The following is a 24,054-nucleotide window of genomic DNA, read 5'->3' as shown; positions in this document are numbered from 1 at the left end:
TTTTGGGGGCACCTGACATCTGGGGCAAGAAAAACTGAGGTAAAGGCATCAGCTGCATGTTTTATACTCCTGACGACCTGACGTCATGGAAGAAACGACAGCATCTGACCCAGAAATCCCAAGACTCTGGTATTCAGGCCGACTGAGGGCTACCTGCAGGCAGATAACCCAAATGTGATGACTGCAACAGTGAATACACTCGAACATCTACATTTATGTTAAGTGTACACAACTGTACTTTATGCACTTTCATCCTTACAACAATCAGAACTTCCATTAATTACGCCAGAGCACTGTTTATAACACAATTCTAAGAAGATGTGATACACTATTACCATTTAATTCAAGCCTAATGAAAAAACTTATTTTAAACATCCATTTGTGTTTAGTAATGTAAAGATCGTAGTGGATGTATGTTCATAAAACCATATACAATAAAAATAACAGAATCTGCACAAAATATTAATTAGCATATAGATATTGCTTTTATAATTTAGCTGCATGCAACTTCAGTAGACTTCTTAAAGAAATGACATCATTAAGACCAGGAAATTCACAGGCATCCAATCTAATCTACCATAAACGTTTTCTATATATATCAATTTATGTTCCCAAGGCTTAGATTAAAAGGAATCTGTTCCAAAATTTAAAAAAAAAAGGATGCTTTGTGTACAGTTCATTTTGTTTATACAATGCATTCTTGACATTTAAGCTACTAATATCATAATAATGTTCATATATTCTCCTCCTTAGAACGCATTCAGTTTTACCCACATAATACCCATGACAATAATCACAAAATGCTAGGCAAACCACACCTTGGAAATTACAATCACAAGCAGAATTCAATTTAAACTCATAATTACAGGACCTTAACTTCAACTTTTGTCATATTACATATATATATATATATATATATATATATATATATATATAAAAGAGTCTACTTTGATATCGCGAAATATCAAAACAAATTGCATACTGCCGGGACAACAATATCGAAAGTTAAATATCCTAAAATCGGAAAATGTCATATTACAGAATGTCAAAGTGTTATCAGTTTTTCGGTATGTAAGTAAATAGTCTGCTATCTGTTTAAGAAGTAATAGTGTGTAGTATAGGAAGTATGGCGGCCGTTAAGTTCCAGGTAGTGTTTTGTTTGGCTGAGGATTTGCTAGTGCATTCTTAGAAAAAGAAACTGTACTTCTCAGTTAACGGTGAGTTTACACTTTGAAGCAGACTGTTTACTTTGTAATATACTTCTTTACTAGGTGCTAACATGAAAGAATGTTTATACATTGTGGAGCCGTACAGTACAAAATGGTATATCAGTGTAGTGCGATCTCGGAGTTTATATATTTAATTAGCAGGGGTTGTGGAGGGTGCAGGTGGGCTTGTCTCCCTGCTTAAATGTAGAAAACTGAAGAGTTTTCTTTTGTTGGTTTGTTTTCGTTTGGTGGAGAGTTGATAATTGCTTTAATATTTTATTTTCGATACTTTGTGTGTTGACATTTTCAGGTTTCAGGGTATTTAACTTTCAATACTGTCATTTCGACATTATGCAGTTCGTTATTTATATATATATATATATATATATATATATATATAAATACTTGCATTGTAAACAAAATCCACATTTCTTCATTCCATTACCCATCATATTATTTTTACAATAATCCCTTTTATCAGTCCCCATTTCTAAAGTATTACTCTCTCCATCAAATTTTAATGCCATGGTCTATTCATAGTTTTCACTTAATTCTCTGTTCTGCAGTTTATTAACACAATTCATTCCCTTCCCCCAATAGCTATGGAAATCTCTCACTTCTGTTTCTATGCACTATTCCTTTAACTTCAAATTATACTTTTTCACTGTAAACTTTCTTAAACATCTTAATTAAGGCTTCAATTTCTTTGATAAACTCATCTTTTTCAGATGTAGCTCTTGCTAGATGCACTGTCTGTCTTTTGATTAACCCTTTCTTTTGACATAAGGAGTGTTTACTAGAAAAATGCAAAACGTTGTTTGAAAAAGTTGGTTTCCAATATAACCTAGAATTAAATTTCTGATGTATAAAAGAAGGTTACCAATTCCAAATGTCATAATGTGTGTCCTCTTCAAGTGACTGTTATCCAGTATTTATCTGTCCACTAACTAACAAAATCATCTTTAACTATGCATTCGGATAGAGGAACAAGTGTGGTATTCTCACTCGCAAACAACCTGGATTCTGTCAAAGTTCATTATTAGTAGAGCTGTATACTCCCTAACATAGCAAATCTTAACAAATATGGAGGAGCCATTTGTGTCTAGAGCAGTACTTATTGATTTAAAATGGGCCTTTCAGATGGTAAACTCATAGCTCTCAACTGTCCCAGTTTTACCAGAAAATTATGAATTTTGTACTGAAATGAAAGAATGTCACAAAGGTCTGTGTCACTCCTTCAAATGGTGATTTTCTTAGTTTGACAAATTACATCATGCTGTGACCAACCACATCATCAGCTTGCTGCTACAATGTCAGAAGAGCCATGCAAGAGTGAAAGATGAACTTGAGGACGTTTTTTAAAGGCTGTTTAGATTCCATCCTTACACACTTAACAGTTATTGTTCTTTTGTTTGCTTCTTTGTTTTACACAGTTTAGTCATTAACCCATTCCAGTATTTTGTGACTTGCTGTGCCATTAACCTACTTAATGCTGTAGTGTATGTAGAGCTATGATCACTATGACTGCATGCAATGAGATGTGAGCATGAGCTGGGAAGACATTTTGTTTGAAATGGGAAAAAAAATGGACAGGGCAGGAGCCCTCATCTGGCTGAGTCTTATGTTGGTAACCCTGGGCATTATACATAGCATGGAGAAAGCAGTTTTATTTTACATAGATGACGCACGTGCAACATATCTTGTTCACTGCAGTGATGGTTGTCTGACCTAGGGGGACTGAGCAGTAATGGCCTTGTAACACAATAATCTATCAGTAAGTAGCTGCACTTGGTGGAGATTGTGTGAGCCTTTTCTGTTAGCTACAAGCTTGTTTTATGGGTATATTGGGAAGTCCTACTGTACACTACAGATTGGAAATAAATTTATGTGTAACATTTACTACACTTAAGGTTAAAACTTCATCTTTAATTGCAGTCATATATCACATACGTGTGAAAAACAGTCATGTTTTCAAATACGGTTCCTTCAAGTTATTCCAGGTAAAGCCTCTCAGATTTCTTTAAATACAGACAGGTCACATGACCTTTTATGGTCAGTTATAGCATATTAAAAATTTTGTTTTAAACTAACAAATGTGAACAAACTAATTACAGTGTTAGCCTTCAGCATGTTGTTTGTTTCCGATAATATGTGTTTGCTGCTGAAACAGACTCTTCCCGTGGAATATACTTCTGTTTTGTTTGCACATCAGATAGAAAGTTTTATAGCTTAAACAGAATGAGCAGATGCTCATTCGTATGGCTGTTGCTCCTGTTTATGCTCTGTAAATAGGCTTTCATTACATTATAGTAAAATTAAAGTGAAAACTACTCATTCCTGGTTACAGAATATTTCTGGAGTGAAGCATGAGACAGATGGCAGATGTACAGTAAACACGAATAAGGCAGAGTTATTCTGATTTATGATTATCCTAAGAGATATATGTGTGTGTGTGTGTGTGTGTTGTGGTCATTTTACATTCTGTTCTGAGAAGAAATGCTGTAAATATGTACCCAGCCTAATCTCAGCATGGTAGAAACTGCAAATTTAAAAAGTGAACTATAGATGTAGAATGTGGTTACATGGCTCAGTAAAAGACATCTCTGACTGATAAAGGAATTAATCAGTGTGTTGTGAAACTAGTAGGTACTGCATCTTGGAAATTACATAGATTTCCTTGGAAAGGTAACAATAATTTCTCCAATTTGGTGGTGATTACTGAGATAATATAATGCCATTGTTCATTTTTTTCTGTTAAAAAATTTACTTTAATGTCATAAGCAGGTAGTTTTCGTTTTTATCGGCTTCACTTTATGCAGCCATTGGGGTTTGTCATACACATTTGCTCATTTCTAATTATGAGTTTGGCCTGGCAGTATAATCATGCCATTTGTTTGATAGTAAAATATATTTTGTATTATATTGTCCATGTCAGGTTTGTAAACCTGCATGCCTGAGTGGTGATGCCTCACAATCCTGTTGACGTGGGAAGAGCTATGCTATTATATATGTAAATTTTCTGCTAAATAGTAGTCCATATATTTGTCCAGGTGTACCTACTGTATAAGAGCTATTATTCAGACTTTTAATGTGTGCAGGTTGAGAGGTGTGGATAAAACAAAACTGTTCATAAACAGATTAGCATGCTGTGTTTTTCAAATGCAGTACTTATATGTTATAGAAGTTGCATAAGTAACAAAACTTTGCACACATAGCAGATCAGACGTAGGAGCTTTTTCTTCGAGTGTACCACAAGACCCCATCTTCAGACACCTTTTGTTTTCATAATTTATTAACAACTCACTCTGGAACATCACAGATATCACTAGGCATATGCAATTATTTTAATAAATGCTAACAGTTCCCCTAAAAAAAGATGAACATTTCTTTAGAGAGACATTTATATGTTAAGGAACTGACTTAAAAACAAATTGAGATCAGTACTTTAAAAACAGTTGCTTTACTTGTAGTACCACTCTGTGGGTTGCCTCCATTCAGAAACTCTTTCTGAATTACTGTACTGGAAATCCTTTACCTTTTGTCATTCACAAACACACTTGGCATCTGATTATATCCCCCAGCACTCTTTTACAAAGGCTTTTTAAATTAACTACATCTAAAGTTCTAGGTCATGTAGTATGGTGCTCCAAATTAGCACGCTTCCTCACACCTGAGATGAGAAGATCAGTTGCCATTAATGTGTTTATTGAATATGCTCTTTCTGTTATAACACTAATCTCTTCACGCACTACAACTTAATGCAGACAGCAGAAAACAAAAATATTGTGCTGTATTCACTTAGCAAAAGAACAGGGAGCAGCAGAACCTGATGACAGAAAAAAATGTGGGAACTACTTCTCGCTGTAGCCTTGAAGGCCTCCCATTTAACCGTCCTTCCTTTCACTGGTTTTAATGAATGTAGAAGAATAGCATATTACATTACTATTACCATTACTACTGTATGTGTAGGAGCATGAGGTTCCATTAAGTAGAGTGACAAGAGGAGACCGTCATAAATCATAGAAAAGTAGTGTACAATAGAGCTGTGGAAAAGAGGAAGATGGATCTTACTTGGTAGAAAACGTATTTGTGGAGTTGAGAAAAATGTAATGTTGAGTTTTGACAGACTGTGTTGAGTGTTTTAGTGGGATATTAGTGTTCCTGAAGTTCCCCTAAAGCAGCTGAAAGAGTGGAGCAATCTAGCTTTGATATAAGCACAGTTTTAGCAAGTGAGTGCACTAGAGTATTAAGTCTGGAAGTACCTATGAGACTACAAATCAGAATGGTGCTCTTATTGACTAGGCACTGAGGCTTTCTGAAAATTGCTTGATTTTGGTGGAATTTATAAATCCACTGTTGTCTTTTTTCAGCTGATTAACTCTTTGGGTTATCAGACCCCACTAAATCTGACATCAGCACCTTTTAGAAGCTGTGGATCCAGAACTCTCACTCCTCCTCTGCCCATAATCCCTATCTTCCTCCAAATACTTCAGATCTTGTTTGCTGCCTGATCAAGAAGGATGATTTTTCAAGGACTCTGACAGTTAATTTCATCTAAGTCTTAAAGTTTTTATCTTAGTGCCTCTCTGGCAGTTTGTTCCTCATTTTATTTCCTCTCCTCGCCTCTTAATATCTGTATTCTATCCATATTAAAAAGTGTTTCTCTTCTGCCTGCTGTAGTTTTTTTCTTACTTTAAAAATATATTATTTTCACTTTTAGTATAGTTTTCTTAGTGTTAAAGATAGCACGCTATTTTTTAATTTGTAACAGATGTATTGTGTTCATTGTGTTTGTTGTTAACCAGGCCTTCCCATGGCAGACAAAGTTCAAGGGTTCAAAAAGTGTACAGCCTGTGGTCATAATATTCTGCCATAGAACCCGTACTCTCTTTGTGTCTACTGCTTGGGAACATCTCATCTCAAATTTGAACACAAGAGCCTCATTTGGTACTAGGGCTGTACAGGGATGTAGGAACAAATTAGTTTTAAAAGGGGTGGGTTTGGGATAATGGTTAAGGACCTTGCCTCATAGACACAAAGTATAGGGTTTGATTCCAATTTTGGGATGTTGGCTAGGCTTAAAATGACCGTTCAGGGCAGTTATTCTAGTATTCACCTTTGAACATATGAAAAGGCCTTATCCCTACCCCACCAGATCCATCTAACCCATTCCTTGGCCTCCTCTTTTACAATTTCTGTATCACCAGCTAAGTTGGTGGAAAAAACACAGTGAAAAGTGAAGGAGAAATCAAAGGAAGAAGAATGGGAGAAAAATAAATTACAAAAGAAAAGGTCAGACAGGAGCAGGTCCCATCAGACCCTTGGGTCCACCACTGAAAATTCCTAGACAGATGGATCTGACTCCTTCTCAGATCCAGTCACCAGCACTGCCTTCTTGATTCTCACTACAGCCAGTCCCTCTACTCCACCCTTCCTTCCTTCCTTCCTTCAGGAAAGGCTGTTGTTGAGATCACCTTCGGTGGCTTCATTTTACAGGGTCGTTCATTCATTGCAGAGCCTTCCTGAGGCAGATGTCAACAGAATGATGTGGAGATTCCTTCAGATGCAAATTCAACTAGGAGGTTCTCCTGGTGCGGTCCACACTGGATGTCCTGAGAATGGCTCCAGCAACCCCTCAGTTAATATCTCTTATTCCGGTCCATTTGTTGGATTTGAGGCCCACTGATCTAAGCCTTCCAGGAACACAGTATCCTCTACTCTCTCAACTCTGATCCCTTCAGACTGGAATGAGTTTAGGAGTCGAAGTGTTGGTGCTGGAGCTTAAGTTGTGGATTTGACACCAACACTTTTGGAGACATCCCTCCCACTTGGCACCACAGCACTCAGTAGCTCTGCTCCATTGACAACTTCAGATCTGGGACCAGTTGGGTCAGGGGAGGCTCCTTTTACAACTCATTCTGAAAGTAGGGAAGTCTCTTCCACTCTGGCCTCCACCTCTTCATTCAAGGCTTTCGAAATGGTTCTTGCCAGGCCAAGAGAAGTCCCACTTTTTACACACTCAACTCCATCCTAACCCATTTTAGACATTGCATCTGACTCTGTATACAGAGGTCAATAGGGGCAGTCAGCTTCATTAAGTCTTGGAGATCCCAGTCTAATTCTGAGCCATTTCCAAACGTCCTATCAAGGCAGAGTCCCAGAAAAAAAGACTTGTAAGAGGAAACATTTAGTTTCCTCCCCAGAATCAGTCACAGAAGACAGAAACTTTGATGATGGGACTGGATCCCCAAGATCCTCTCTAGGGGATGTCACCTTTGGTGACATTTTAGAATTAATGAAACAACGAGAGGCTTTTTCCACTGATTCAACCTCACCTAAGGAGTCTTTGTTCCTCATGGCTTTTGGGGCTGGCCGTTCTACATCATGGGTGGTACCCCCTGCTGATGCACTTATAGACCTAGTAGCCCAGTGGGATTGAAAGGATCCTGCTGTGACATAACCAGTTCCTAAGAAGCCAGAAAAAGTCTAGTTCACACCTAAGGAGAGAGCACACTGGAACAAGGGTCCCCTGGTAGATGCAATGGCTGTGGCAGCAGCCACTAAGAAGAAGTTTTCTGAGGCAAGTATGTGTGTCCCTCCTCCTAACAGGGAATAGAGAGAGTTGGACAGTTTTGAGAAATTGACATATGCATCAGCAACTTTCACACTCAGAGCATTGAACTACATGGCCCACACAATGTCCCTGTCAGGTAACTGACCAATGGAAATCCAAAAAACAGTGGAGTCCCAGTTGTCTACCTTGCAGGTGATGTCCAACGTATCCATGCATCTGCCTTCTAATGCAACTGATGGTACGATGAGAAGGGTAGGAAATGGCATAGCCATCTCCTGGCATACCTGGATGTGATTGTGTGACTTTGTGTTCCACACTCTTTGGACCAAAGTTTAAGGAAACTCTCACCAGGAGTAAGTAGGATGGCAAGACCTTTTCTGCCATTGGAATCCACTTCTCTACCCCTTCAAGAAACTTTTCCAGGAAACAGAGGGATGATAAGATGTGGTTCAGAAAATTGTAAGGGCTCAACCAGAATGCTCTTGAGGACAGCATAAGGGGAGCGGTTTCAGTGGACATCACCCCAGGGGCAGAGAGAAACTGCAGTATCAGGGCTTTTGTGGTCATTTTGTGGTAATTTTTCTAAGAAATCCTTCCAGTGCTCCTGAAGGACTGATTGACTGACGCACTCTGGAAGCAGCAGTCTAGGGGCATTTATACCTGCACCCTCAAACCTGACAGGCCTTCACACTAGATACTTGGCTACTGAGAATAATCTGGTGATTACCAGAGGATACACAATTCATTTTATTTCCCTCCTCTAAAGAAAAGAAGGATTCCTGCAGTACCACCCGATCAGATGGAATCTGCAACAGCAAAAGCCTTAAAGCTGTTGAAAAAAATAGTCATCAAGTAGGTCTCTCTAAACCAGTAAGAATCTGGAGTCTATTCCAGGTTCTTTTTAGTTTAAAAAAAGAAAGAGGACCTAATGCCAATTTTGGAACTCAGTCGTCTAGGTCAGTTTGTAGAGCAGACAAAGTTCTGGGTGGTCATGGTTCAGTCCATTCTACCTCTTCTGAGGAAGGGCAATTGGATGTCCTCTGTAAACCTCCAGGATGGCTACTACCATATGAAGAAAGTGAGGCAATCCAGGGGACTTCTCCATTTCCGGCTGGGAGCCAGTCACTTCCAATTCAGAGCACTGACCTTTGGTCCCACCACAGCACCCCCCCCCCTCACAGGTGTATACCAACTGCATGGCAGTGATTGCAGCTTATCTCAGATGGCTAGAGTTATGGTAGTTCCCATATTTAGAAGACTGGCTCCTCACCAACCCAGCCAGGGATCTTTTAGTTTCTGTAGAAATTGGAAATCAGAGCCAGTCAAGCCAGTTGACACTCATAACAACAAATCGAGTTCTTCAGATGCCACCTGAATATGAGCAATCAGATAACCCAACTCCCAGAGTCCAGGATTATATTTCTGCATTAGGTAGCCTTTTAAGTTCTCAATCACATCTTGCCCCCCCCCCCACCTCCCCAGCAAGATTTATTCATTGACTGCTAGGGTTGATGGCTTAGACAATAACATTGGTTCCCATAGCCAGATACCACATGAGATACCACATGAGAGTTCTTTAATGGACCATTTCTGTACAGTGGTTCCAGTTTACACATCATCTTCATGCACAGATTTGTCTGAAATCAATTTGCAGGTTTCACATCAGATGGTGGTTGACCCCCACAGTTTTCCTGGAAGGTCAGCCCTTTTTTCCACAACCCTTATAGCCGTAGTAACCACGGATGCTTCTGTCCTGGGGTGGGGGAACATTCTGAAGGTTCATGGTTGCACGTGGTGGCCAGTCTCCACATCAGTGTCCTTGAGATGGGAACAATTCTTCTAGCATTGCAGGCTTTCCAAGACTTTCCTCCAAAGGTGTGATCTCTATCCAGATGGACAATATGGCAGTAGACTGATACATCAATAAGCAAGGTAGAACCAGTTCATATGCTTTATGCCAGGAGGCCATGTGAGTGCGGTAGTGAGTGATGTCTTCCTGTCACTTTCTCATAGCAAATCATATCCTGGAGACTTCCAAAATGTTAGTGGACAGATTGGGCAGATCCATCTTTCTGCCCCATGAATGGTCCCTCAAACAAGCAATGATGAATCAAATCTTCAGCCACTGTGGTCAGCCATGCTGCAGTCTTTTTGCTTTGTACCTAAACAAGTTCAACAGTTACTTTGCCCTAATCTGTCTGCAGGGACAATCCTCTAGGGGCAGTCTAGTCCACAATTTGCCCCAAAGGGTCTTATGTGCCTTTTCCCCCTTTCCTCTAATAACGAAGTTTATTCAGAAAGCAAGAACGTGCAAGGCCAAGGTAATCCTCATTGCTCCTTTTTGGCCTTGGAAAGTTTGGTTCCCAGTCTTCTGGCCTCATTTAGTACGTCCTCTCTGGACCTTGGAGTACTGTCCTGATCTTCTGACTCGCCCATCTGGGCAGCCTCTCCCGGAGTAAGAGACAGTGAAGCTAACTGCATGGTTCCTCCAATTTTAATGGTGGCCAGAAATGCCAGGCTTTCCTCTCAGGTGGTTCATATTTTGTCAGCATCACAAAAAGGGAGTATCAGGAAAGTTTATCTGTAGAAATGGAAGAGACTATCAATCTGGGCAGCCTCAAAAGGGATAAATCCTTTTCAGCTTCTCCCCTTCTATTCTAGACTTCTTGTCAGATCTTTTCTGGAAAGGCTCTTGCTTTTCAATGAACAAGTTACAATTAGTGGCTATTTCCAATTTCCATGTTGGACACAGTCAGACTGCTATAGCTTCACAAACAATTTCAAAAGCCTTTCTGAAAGAAACATTCTTATTGATGCCTTCTAAAAGGTATCCGGTCCTCCTTAGGACATCACTATTATGCTTCATGTATTAATAAAACCTACCTGCAAACCTGCCCGCAGCAATAGCAAGTTTAAAGATTCCTTCCTGTAAGATCACCTTCTGGCTAACCATTAGTTTGGCAAGAAGGATCCCTGCATTGCAAACCCTCTCACTTGACTTTTCCTAAGGATAGGGTTTCTTTGAGAACAAATTTCCCTTTCATTTCAAAAGTGGCATCCAAAATGTACATTAATCAAACCATTAATTTACCAGTATTCTTTCCAAATTCTTCTAACAAAGGAGAGTATACTATGCATTTATTAGATGTTCATAGACAACTTAGATTTTTATCTTCACAGAACTAAAGATTGTAGATCTGATCAGTTGTTTATAGCTTTCTCAAGAGTCAAGTTAGTCCAGAGTGTATCTAAATTCACACTGTCAAGGTGGCTTTCAGATTTTATAGCTTCTGTCTATGAAAAATTGGGTCTTTCGTTAACCATGAAACCAAGACCTCATTCAACAGGGTCTGCTCCTAGTTCTACTGCCTTTATGTGTAGATTTCCTAGTGACAAAATTTGTGCTGCAGCAATTTGGTCCATGGTCCACACAGTCATATCCCATTGCAAGTTAGATGCACAACCAAGATCCTGTACATCTTTTGGCTCCACCATTCTCAGGAATATTCTTGCTTGATACCTCCCAAAGACTTTTGGTAGGTAGGGAATCTGTTCCAAAGTTTGAATCGGACAGAAAAAGCCAACATCAGGGTTAAAAAAAAGACAACATTGGATAGAAAAGTTATGTATTCACCATAATAATGGATTAATTTTGCCTTCTTTTCATCTGGTTCAACATCCCTCCCTCCTTCCCTCTTTAAACTTTCTCACCTGGTGCTCCTATTAGATTGAATAGACCTAACCAGGATCCTTGTCATTATACGACCTCAGTTGGTTACAAGCTTTATGAGTCTTCTTCTGGTGTAGGTTATCAGATATTTCCTTTAGTGAGATAATGAAAATTCATTTACTGATAAGTAGGCAAACTCAGTCTGAGGCATTTAGGAGAAGAAAGTGATTGTGGGTAGGAAGGAGTCAGAGCCCTGGATCCACAGCTTCTAAAAGGTGCTAAAGTTGGATCCGGTCAGATCCAATAACCCAAAGGTTGAACCATGCAAAAAGAAGACAACACATATCTTTTGTTATGGTGAGTAAATAACTTTTGTTTATGTTATGTTGAAAGAACTGGATGTATACATTATTAAAACCTCCCCAGGGAATGTTTTGTAACTTGGAAGAAGTTGAGAAGGATCTGAGGACTAGAAGATCTTAAGAATATATTACTATATACTGAAAAGCTAAAAAAGGACTGTCGGAAGCATGTTAATAAAAGTGGTGAAAAGTGTAGGACTCAGGATGGATCCTTGGAGAACACCGCATTTAAATGGAGAAGAGGAAAGTGTGTTTGTTTACATCCCCAACACTGCAGTGACCATCAAGCCTCCTCTGTCACCCTGTTAACCCATTTGCCCCTCGCAGGGACAGGCGTTCCCAGCCAGTTTATTTCTCTGAAAGGCAATAGCTGGGTTCTGAGAGCAGTGCCATCATCCACTTTGAGGGCTAGGACATTTATAATGTGTGCACCTTACTCTAATTTCCTGGTATTGCTAATTTCCTCAGTTGTTTTCCAAAAGTAGCACATGCTTCCATACATGAACCCCCCCCCCCCCCCCCCGGAAAGTAGCACATACTGACAAGTGAAGACAAATTACCTGGATCTTCCATGTGGACTAAATTGGGCATCCATCTCTACTTCTCTTTTGGTAGGTCTCAATCACACCCACTTCGCCCAGAGCCTGAGGTACTAATTAATACTGGGTCACTGCTACAGGTACTCAAAACTTCATCCTTGTATGCTAATGAAGGTGGCATCAAATATGGAAAGATTTTTATCATACTTCTTCGGGTTTGTTAAAAAGAGTCACAAGTACCACATGATGGTGTCTGTTAAAAATCCAAGGTGATGAGTAGGAGGAAGCAATTGGCTAATTTGAAGGCTTTTTTTTTTAATTCACAAAGGTAGCACCTGTGATTAAAAAAAATATTTCTTAAAGTGTTATTCATGACTTGTGAAGCAGAGCAGGAGATATTTAAAGCTAAGGGAAAAACCATGTTTTAGCTGTAATGATATAATTCACTTGCATGAATGTATTTATTTATTTATTTATGTAAAAATTTTCAAGGATTTTAACAAGGATAGAGAGTATATTGATGAGACTAAAGTGCTTAGAAAGGGTGAAATTAGCATTTTATGAAGTGTGATGTTTACAGTAGTATAGTATTCTTCAGAAATAATGGCAGTAGATAGGGATGGAATGTAAATGTAAAGGAAAAAGAAATGAAGAATAAAGAATTTTAAGAGAGTAGTGTGAAGAGGTGGGAGGGCAAAAAAGAGATGATATGTGGGCATTTAATGTAACAGTTTTTGTTTTCAGATTTGTTGGAAAGAAGTTTGACTTGAAATGGGAGATATGGAAGATAGTGATATATAGATAGTAGTTGGAAATATTTATAGGCCAGGAGGTAGAAGTAGATGCACAGAAATCTTTGAGTGTTGGGAAGAGTTGGAAGGGGAAAATGGTTACTGTAAGTCTTAAGAGCAATGAGAAGGCATAATAGTTCTGTTGTCTAGGAAAAGCTTAACTTCTGCTCAGTACAGTTTCGGGTTGCCTAGCAATGCCTGCTGCTCAGAATGAAAATACATAGATTTTTAACAACAGTTCCAGTTTGTCTTCTGACTTTAAGGTACATTGTCAGAAAGATGGTTGAGTGTGGAGGTAAACTAGGCATAGTTTTTTTTTATGTTTATCAACTGCTGATTTACAGAAGTCATATTGAACAGACAATCACATTCCATTGAGGGGCTTTTATCATGTAATGGCTTTCTTGTTTTTCTACTCATTTGATGCAACTCCCAAAATACTGTATTTGTGGGTTGCTTGGCATTAGTATGAATAACTGCTCCAACAGACTTTTGGTTCTTTAGTTTTATTTTTTTAAAAGAGTGAGTGGGTGCTTTAAAAACTGATTTTAAATGTCATGCTTACTTAGAGATGTCTTTTTGTTGACAGTGTTTCAGAGCACTTTGCTGCAAAGGACCGCCACCTCCGCGACCCGAGTATGATATAGTTTGCATTGGTCTCACTGGTGTTGGAAAGACAGCTGTATTATCTCAACTGTGCAGTGAAAGCATAGAAAACATTGCACCTACAACAGGTAATGCATGATAATTTGATTGGAATTTATATGGATTCTTTCTGCTTCAAAAACGTGGGCCATTAGTAGCTTATTTGGCATAATGCACACTTTGGTTATATAGTTGTGCTTTAACTTGGTTTTAGGAGCAGATATTTGAAAAAAGCCAGCAGAAAACTTATGTTAAGTCTGGGCTTTGTTTAACTGAATATGTATGAATAGTACTTCCAGAATATTAAAGTAGTGAAGATGACACGTTTTTACAGCGGAGGACTTCCTCATCTATTTAAGGACTGAACTTGTAATCCTATTTATCAGTCAGCCTGAATATTCCAGCAGTTACTGGGTAATATCTGCCTAATTCCACTACTACTTTGGGTAATACACACCACATATAAAGCTGACATTGTCCCATAACATCTTCATTTCTTCTCACCACTTCAAAATCATTAGTTCCTTATCTGAAATTTTCCCAAGCATAACCATTTATTATGTGCTCTTGAAATGGAGTCAGTAATTTCACCTATTGAGCTTTGTTCTTAAAGTGAATTTCTTGAATTTTAATTTCTGATTTTTTTTTTATATTTTTTTGAAAATTTATGTATAGGAATGAACACATTAAACATAAAACAAATAACTAATTAGAGAAGTGTCTACATCATTTTTGCTACATACATCACTAAAACTCATTAACAGTCATAATTTGTCTGTTGAGTTAAAATTTATCCAGCAGATGTTCATCGTGCTATGCTGCTGCAGTCATCACACTTGGGTTATCCTGCCGTCAGGCGGTCCCGCAGTCGGCCTGAATTCCAAAGCCTTGGTCCGGTGTCGGTTGTCGTCGCTTCTTCCCTGACGTCAGTGCGGCAGGGGTACAAAAGAGGCAGCCGACACCATTTTCTTCAGTCTTTCTTGCCGCGCGGTGCCCGAAGCAGAAGCAGTTCGCAAGTGCCGGTCGGCCAGCTCCTGAGATTTTCGAACAGAATTTCAGCCGAAGTCTTCTATAAAGCTAAGTACCCCGTTGGGGAAACTTTTCTTGCCTCAGACCGATGTCAAACAAAGTTAATAATTGTATTTCTTGTGGGAAGCAAATACCTCATAAGGATTTTCATTCTTATTGTATTCCTTGCCTAGGCCCAGACCTTGACGTTTCTGGTTGTCAGTTTTGCGCTAGGTTCAATAAATGCACTATTAAGCGTCGGGCTGACACCGCCCAAAGTTATTTTGGCAGAAAATTCAACTACATTATGTCGTCAGAACCTCCGACAACCGCTATGTTTAAAAAACGCAAGGACAAAGACAGGCAGCCTAGACCTAGACCAGATACCGAGGTCTCGGTTAGGCCTGCCGCCGGATCTTCAGTATTCAGTGAGGCGCCTACGCAGCCCCTGACTACCGCAGATTTAGAAAATACGACTGCCTCTCAGTCAGAATCTACTGGGCCACTGGAGCCGGTTCCTCCTCAACTCGCGGACGCCAGCACTGGCGGCGATCCGGAGACTATGGACAGGCCTTCGGTTTCAGAAGGTGTCTTTAAACCGATGACTCTCTCCGTCAAGTAATACGCTAAACTTCCAAAGGCTAAGAAACCGGGTCCACAGACTCCCACAGAGGCCCCTATGCCTAAAAAACAGATGCTCAAAATGGCGGAGGACCTGATTACCCTTATCAGAGGTTCCCAGCCCCCTCCTGACAAAAGGCCTAGACTGGAGGAAGATTTACCTCCTTCTCACCAGGAATCTATTTCCTCAGCAGATTCTGAGGAACAGGATTACCCCTTCCCTCTCTATGAAGACTCAGATGCTGAGGAGTCTATTCCCTCTGTCCCCCCCCCCCCCCCGAAGACTTCTCTTTTGGGGAAACCCTGCACACCATGAGAGACCATTTCCACTGGGAAGGACAAGATTACTCTGACTCCAAGAAAAGACTCCGTGAGTTTCTTCTTCTACCTCAACATAGACCCCTAGCCATTCCTCCTTTTTTAGACATTCTGGATGATGTCTACACTGAATCCAGTCTAAATCCAGATTCCTTACCTCCAGCACCTCCTAAACCAGACAGATACTACTGAGTCCCTGACTCTCACAAGTTTTTATATAAAAGCCCTGCTGCAGACCCAGAAGCCATTTCCCAGGGTCCCAAAGGGGTTAAGGCCTCTACTGCTAAGAATCCACTACCTGCGGAACGAGAAAGATGGGGGAAAAAAGTGTATACCTCTGCCACTTTGGCCATGAGGGCATTAAACTGCCAATTCCACATGATTAAATACCAGCAGTACTTGCTTACTCAGTTAAAACAGAAAATGATCCCTCAAACGGATCAACTAGATTTCAAAGCGATGCAAGATCTGTTGCATGCAGCAGAACAAGTGGGAAAACATTCCTTGCAGTGTGGTTTTGATTCTTTGGAGGCCTCATGCAGAGCAGCAGTCACAGGGTCTGTAATACGTAGACATGCTTGGCTAAAAGAGCAGACCTTACCAGAATATGTCAAAGCAAAGTTACTGGATGTTCCACTGCAAAAGGATGCGTTATTTGGTGTCAAAGCAGAGGAAGTTTTAAAGAAGATGGAAGAAAAGGCAAAATCAATGCAAACAGTTAAAGATTTTTTACAGGTACAACCTCCTCACTTCAGCAGAAACTGGCCATCAAAAAAGTGGTCCTTTCCTGCTTCAGACAGACCCCAAAGGAGCAGGTACAGACGCCCTAGGGGCAGAGGCCAGGCACAAGGTACCTTCAGGCCTAGACAATGGCAAACAACAACTCAAAGGGGGGGAGACGACAGATCTTAACCCTTCAGAAAACAAACTCAATGACTTTCCTCTTTGCCTGCCAAGCAAAATTGCCCAGGCAGAACCTTTAGGAGGAAAACTGGCTCTTTTCCCGCAAAACTGGCACATCATAACAAAGGACAAATGGGTTCTGGATATTATTACCCGAGGCTACAGATTTCATTTTCACACTTTACCATGGATGAGAGGCATGCCAAATCTGCCAACAGACCAGTGGGCAGAGGCACAAAAGCAAATTTCAGCTCTCATGAACATGAAATCAATTCAAAAGGTACCTGCAAAAGAGCAAGGTCAAGGATTTTACTCAAGAATGTTTCTAGTACCAAGAAAGGACAAAGCCTGGAGACCCATCGTAGACCTTTCAATTCTAAACATGTACCTGGACATTCCCAAATTCAAAATGCTCACACTACAGCAGCTTCTTCCCATGCTGGGCAAGGAGTCTTGGCTGGTAACGTTGGACCTCCAAGAGGCATACCTGCATGTCCCTATCAGACAAGATTGCAGAAGATACCTCAAATTTTTGGCAGGCACAACTCATTATCAATTCTCTGCATTGCCCTTTGGCTTATCTGCTGCGCCCAGAGTATTCACGAAATGCCTGGCATCATTAATTGCATACTGCAGACAGCAAGGAATACAAATTTATCCATATCAGGACGACTGCCTGATCCAAGCGGACAGCAAAGACATCCTACTACAGCATCTGGCATTTGTAACAAAGTTGCTAAGTTGCCTAGGGTACACAGTAAACAAAAATAAGTCAAAACTAATACCCTCACAAGAAATAATTTTCCTGGGTTCCAGCTTGAATACAATGGCCCAGATGGCTTACCTCACACCAGACCAGCAAAAACAACTGGCGCAGTACTTCAAACAGATGGCAACTTCTACCCAGCTCACTGCAAGGAAATTCCTGCAGGCATTGGGGTACATGGCATCCTGCATTCAACTAATTGCATATGCAAGGCTGCATAGGAGAAAACTACAATGGTACCTAAAAAGTGTATGGTCCCAACACAGACACAGCCTCGAAGCAAGTATAACTCTCATTCCCTGCCTTCGAAAAGAGTTTCTATGGTGGGCTCAAGCATGCCAAGCAAACAAGGGCCTTCATTTTGTCTCACCTCCAGCAAACCAAACCTTGACAACAGATTCATCAGACTACGCCTGGGGTGCACACATGGCAGGACAATGCATACAGGGCAAATGGTCTGCAAACCAAAGGCAACTACACATTGATCAAAAGGAGATGCTAGCTGTAAAATGCACTAACAGCCTTCAAGGACCTCTTGCATCCAGGACAATTTCTAATAAGGACGGACAACACCACAGTAATGTGGTACATAAACAAACAAGGAGGAACACACTATGCAGACAGGCAATGGACTTGTGGAACACAGCATTAACTTACCAAGTAACTTACCAAGTACAACTGCAAGCACAATTCCTGCCAGGAAAAGAAAACATTTTGGCAGACAAATTAAGCAGAAGTTTGACAGACCCTCACGAGTGGAGACTACATCCACAAGTATTCTCAATGATAACACAAAGGTGGGGACCACCAGACATAGATCTGTTTGCCTCAACCAACAATTGCCGGCTACAAAAATTTTGCACAAGGACTTATCATCCCCTGGCCTGGAAAGTGGATGCCCTATCATTCAGTTGGACAGCATTGTCAGTCTACGCCTTCCCACCTCTGCCTCTACTGACCCATGTATTACTGAAAGCCAGATCAGAGAGACCACAGATGATCCTCATTGCTCTGGACTGGCCACGTCAACACTGGTACCCACTACTACGAAACTTGACTCGCAGCCCTCCATGGATCTTACCTCAATTTCCTCTGCTGTTAACCCAACAAAACTCTCGGATCCTTCACAGTCAACTAAGGACCTTAAATCTAGCTGCATGGAAAATACCTTAGATTATCAAACAACACTTCTCTCAAAGGACGTCCAGAATGTGATTTTGGAGGCCAGGAGGCCCAGCACCAGAAATACTTACTCAGACAAATGGAAAAGATTTTGTGTATGGAACCAGGCCAGAAGCCTAAATCCTGGCATCTCACATATTCCGCACATACTCCAATATCTAACTGAGATGCTACACAAAGGCCTTTCTTTCTCATCCATAAAGATCCGTGCTTCAGCCATTTCAGCACAATATGATACGGTTCCTCCCATTTTCTCTCATCCTTTGCTAAGGCAGTTTCTCAGAGGGGCAAAGAATATAAGACCCCCAGAAAACCCCCAACTCCAACTTGGGATCTAAATTTTGTTCTGGAAAAGTTAACACTTCCTCCTTTCGAACCAGCCTTTTCAGCAGAGCTTCAATACTTGTCATGGAAAACAGCCCTGCTGCTGGCTATCACCTCAGCACGCAGAGTCTCAGAACTGCAGGCACTTATGGCAGTGGAACCTTTCATCATTTTCCATCAGGACAGAGTATCTCTACGCACCAACCCGTCCTTCATGCCAAAGGTAGTATCCAGTGTGGCTCTCAATCAGACCATACACTTGCCCACCTTTTATCCAAACCCACAGAATAAAGAAGAAAGACTGCTTCACTCTTTGGATATTCACAGACAGTTACATTACTATTTGGACAAGACAAAGGCCTACAGAAAGTCTGACCAACTCCTGGTATCCTATGCACCAGGTTCAGAAGGAAAGGCTATTTCAAAACAGACCATCTCCAAATGGATAGCAAATTGCATCCGCTTTTGCTACTCACACCATGGGAAGCCAGTGCCTGCTAGTATTAGGTCTCATTCTACCAGGGCTACAGCAACCTCAGCAGCCTTCCTCCAAGGAGTCCCAACAAAGGACATTCTGGAGGCAGCTACCTGGAGTTCAGTGCACACCTTCACCATTAAGCATCACCACCTTCCTCTATACTCAAAAACCAGAGCTGGGTTTGCCACTGCAGTTCTGCAGGCCATCTTAGCTGCACCTAACCCAGTTTAGCTCCTACCACCCAACCATAGCTTTGGGACTCAACCCAAGTGTGATGACTGCAGCAGCATAGTACAGTACAGTTTTGTACCTACCATAAATATAGATGTTCGAGTGGTTATGCTGCTGCAGTCCAGGTTACCCTCCCACCATCCCCTCTACCTAACAAGGCTTTTCTTATACCTCCATGTACTTCATCCTTTGGGATGCATGTCTATATGGTGTATTTGCTTACAACTAGTACCATGGTTTTGCACTAAGGTATGTTTTGCAAGTTTCTTATTTTGCCTTCTTAGTTGGGGCACCTGACATCTGGGGCAAGAAAAACTGAAGAAAATGGCGTTGGATGCCTCTTTTATACCCCTGCCGCACTGACGTCAGGGAAGAAGCGATGACAAGCCGGACCAAGGCTTTGGAATTCAGGCCAACTGCGGGACCGCCTGAAGGCAGGATAACCCAAGTGTGATGACTGCAGCAGCATAACCACTCGAACATCTACATTTATGGTAGGTACAAAACTATACTTTATTTTCTGTGGTTATTTTTTTTTTGTTTGTTTTCATCTTAATAGTAAGTATACATTTCTTTGTGGTGCACAACAGTGGCCATACTTATAAATTATGTAAATGAAGGAATAATCTTGTTTTCCGATTCTTTGTAGTAATTTTCGTGGTTATTGTTAATTAGTTCCAGAAAAGCAGGGATTAAGAATTAGGTGCACATCCTGGCAATGGAGCATTAAACAACACCTAACAATTTAGTATGAATATATCAAGCCACAGTGCTTGAAATCAGTTTTTTTAAGTTGTAGAACTTAGCAATCACACACCATATGTTGCCAGTCAATTTTGATTAAGAAGTTATGCGTCCAGCAAGCCATTACCTTCCTTTTTGTATATATTTTCAATTCTTTATGGAGTGCTAAATGATTTTCTTAAACATTTCCAAGAAAATAATCTCAAAAATAAAAGATATTGTAGTTTTTCAGAGTATCAAAATCATTTTATCTAGTGTAGTTAAAGTTATCCACTAGTTTGAAGAGTGTAATCCCAGTAGTTATCATTGTTACAAAATGTATAGTTTTTAATTGTTTTATACATTTTGGCTAAATATAATTTCTCTATTTCAGTATTTGTTTTGAGATTGTTTAGAAAATTAAGAATAAGTGAATATTCTCTTTTAAGTATATCTGATGTTGTCAACTTTTGAGATTAAGAACAGTGTATTGAGTTGTACTTTAAGCCAGTTTTCCATATCCATGTCATATGTACCATGACATAGTGTTAAGCACTTATAGTCAATCTTAACATTTGATTCCGAAATAAAAAATAAATAGCTAATAATAAAAATCAAATCCCTATTTTTTAATCTCAGCATTTTTTTGAAAGTTCAGACTGTGTACACATCCTAGTGTGAATGCTATAGGAAATAATGTGAAACACCATACTTTTATCTCTAGATTTTTGTATCTAAAATTTCTAAATGTTTTAATACTCTGCTTATGTATGATATGTTGGATATTTAAATTAATATTTCTTTTACAACCATTTCATGTTGCTCAAAATTTGTATAAGTTGTATAGTGATATTGTTTCTTTGTTAAATCAAATGGTTTCATGCACTTTTTTCTAGTGGTCTGAGTAATAAGAATTTAAGCATAAAGTTATTGTTTTGATAACTGAAGCTATAGTACAAGTTTTTTATGTCAGGGAATCCAATTCCACCATCTTTCTGTTCTGTTACGATGTCTCAAAGCTATTCTAGGTTTGTTAGAGTCTCATAAGAACTAAAGAAGTTGTTTGTGTAATGTGCAATATCTTGGGTAAGTAACCATTTTGATTAAAATCAGCCTATCTTCCACAGAAAAAAATATATATTTATGTATTATTGTTTTAATATTTCCTAACATATTGTTATAATTTAGTGTTGCTGTTTATTTGCATTTTGCATGTAAAGGTATTCCTAAATAGTTAATTTTTACTACTTCATTTACATTAACTGTTAGTTTCCATCAAATAATTTAATAAGGTAGTAGTTTTAGTCTGACTGAAGTTTAGACCTGACATCAACTCAGAATAATCTAATGCTATATTATTGAAATATCAGTGCTACCTATTATTAACAATATATAATCAGCAAGTAACTGAATTCTGGAAGTATATTCATCATTTATTTTAAAGCCTACTGTATCATTGTTAGCTTTTATGCATTTAAATAGAGGCTTAATTACCAAAGCAAATAATGATTATCTTTCTGACTAAGAAGCAAAATGTCCTAGTTTAACATATGAGAATGACATTTAATAAGGATTGTTAATAAGAGATATAAAATTATTTGGAGAAACCAGTTTTTTCTAGCACTTTAATTAAAAAAGACCGATTTACTGAACTGAAGGCTTTATCTAGATCCAGACTTAACTGTAGATAGTCTATTGCATAAAGTAAGACTGAGACTCATGGTTTAGATCTAAGTTACTACATCTGGCAGTTCAAATTGTTAAGGATTTGAGCTGCTAATAAGCTTCATTCTGTAGTCATGGGTTTGATTCTTTCAGTCTCTACTTAAAGAGTGTGTGAATGTAAGCAAGTCATTTAGTCAGTGTTCCCAGGTCATTCCTCAAAAGAAGCACTTGTTTCTAGTGGGTGTACCATGCTGATGAATAAAATGAAAGTTGATATGGAAAAGCACAAATCCAGAATATGCCTGCAGGTTTGGTTATTTTATAACAGATGATAAGATGTAAAATCTGGGTTGTATTTTGTTTTCTACCAAAGCATATACTGCTTGCCTTTCTAAACAAAATTAGGATATGTATGGTCATTGTTAGGAAGGGCATCTTTTCTGCAGAAGCATGAATATTTTTTTTTATTCGTGTGTCATGCTAGGTCATTGTTGTAAATGCTATCATACCAGCTCTAGATAGTCTTTGTGCTCTTTTATGAACTCAGTTATCTGTATAATAATCTCAGTGCACATTTCTTTACACTTGCTGACTTTACAGAATCACGCTAACTACAGAAAAAAAAATAGAGATTATGTAGATATGTTTTGACATGAGGCAGTTCCTGATTACTGTACTGCTGACAGTGTATTAGTAGGTACTCGTGGTTCTCCGTCTCTTTTTTTTTAAAATGCAGTTTATTTAAAGCTTAAGCAGTCATGGCAGTATTTGTGAAATTTGCCTTTCAGCATCTACGGACAGCATCCTTTGAGTTAAACAAAATGTAGTTATTCATTTTTTATTATTACATGTTAACTGGGTAGCATAGTGGGGCAGTTGTTAGTGTTTCTGTCTTATAGCACTGCACTGTTCAGTTCCATACTAGGGTGCCTTTTTTGTGGGCTGTACATATCCTTCCTTTGTCAGCATGGATTGTGCTGGGGTCTCCGGATTCCTTCCGAATCACAAAGACATGCAACTTAATTGTTAATCCTTTATGCTGTCCAAAGGCTCATGAGTGCATTTGTGTTTATGTGCATGTGTACCCTGATTGACTAGCATCCTGTCCAGGACGAATTATGTGCTATATGCCTCTTGCTTGGTGTGGTAGGCCTTAGTCTTCCATTAACCTTAAGAGGAAAAGCAGGTATTAGAAAATGAATGTTAACCATGCAAATGGACTGATCTGAGGAGCCTTCAGCCACAGTCCAGATCACAGTAAAAGAAAAATGTTAAAAGCAGCAATAAACAGAATATCACAATAAAAACAGAGCAAAAGAAGTGAATCACAGTAATAGAGATAAGAGCATGACTGGTGCATATAATCCATGCTGGCTAATTACAAAATGATAGCTTAGGAGATGCAGTATGAGAATTGTTGAAGATTTTAGAGACAGGTGGCAAACTAAACACCAATAACGCTAGGCTGTTTCTATTGTATCCTCAGTGTGAGATTTCAAAAATCTTATAAATTATTTAGTTGTGGTAGAGAATGGCAACCTCTAACAAACACAAAGGGACAGTTTATATGGCCTTGCCTTCAGTATGAGACCATCAGGATTTACGTACAGATTTTAGAAATAACTGGTTAGAAAATAATAGAGCCAGGATGTGTAGCCTATGCCCATCACGACAGTATTCATATGCATGTGATCAACAAAATGAGAGAAAAAAACACACGCATATGTGTTTGTGTATTTTGTTGAAGAGTATTAATGCATTTATACATGTATTTGTTCATGAAGCTGAGTTTTCGTGTCAGATTTATGCTTTCATTTCATTAGATCATTGCATTATAGTAAAAATGCTTTTTTTGCAGTTTACTGATTTTTTTAACTGTACAAATATGGCATTATAGTGCTTTGCAGTGCCAGTGAAAATGAGAAATAAAACTGTTAAAAAGAATACGAAATAAATACTTGATAATGGTGATGAAAATTCTGAAAGCTATAATGCAGCTGTGAATTAAAGGAAAACATGAAAAATGGTACTATAGGCCACACTAAA

At 39.3% G+C, this 24,054-nt stretch overlaps 1 protein-coding gene across 2 annotated transcripts in view; it reads left to right on the top strand.

Annotated features, from left to right (window-relative positions):
• The window catches only part of ARL15 (ADP ribosylation factor like GTPase 15), a 3,047,572-nt gene that overhangs the window by 863,186 nt on the left and 2,160,332 nt on the right, over window positions 1-24,054 (top strand). For both annotated transcript variants that reach the window (XM_044063905.1, XM_044063904.1), the window contains exon 2: window positions 13,734-13,878. In XM_044063905.1, the coding sequence (XP_043919840.1) occupies window positions 13,734-13,878 (145 nt within the window). The remainder of the gene's footprint in view (window positions 1-13,733; window positions 13,879-24,054) is intronic.

Source organism: Protopterus annectens, chromosome 2.part2 (assembly GCF_019279795.1).
Source record: "Protopterus annectens isolate FY-2018-M chromosome 2.part2, PAN1.0, whole genome shotgun sequence".
Taxonomy (NCBI): domain Eukaryota; kingdom Metazoa; phylum Chordata; order Ceratodontiformes; family Protopteridae; genus Protopterus; species Protopterus annectens.
Note: the sequence above shows the minus strand (reverse complement) of the source record. Positions and strands in the feature narration are given on the sequence as shown.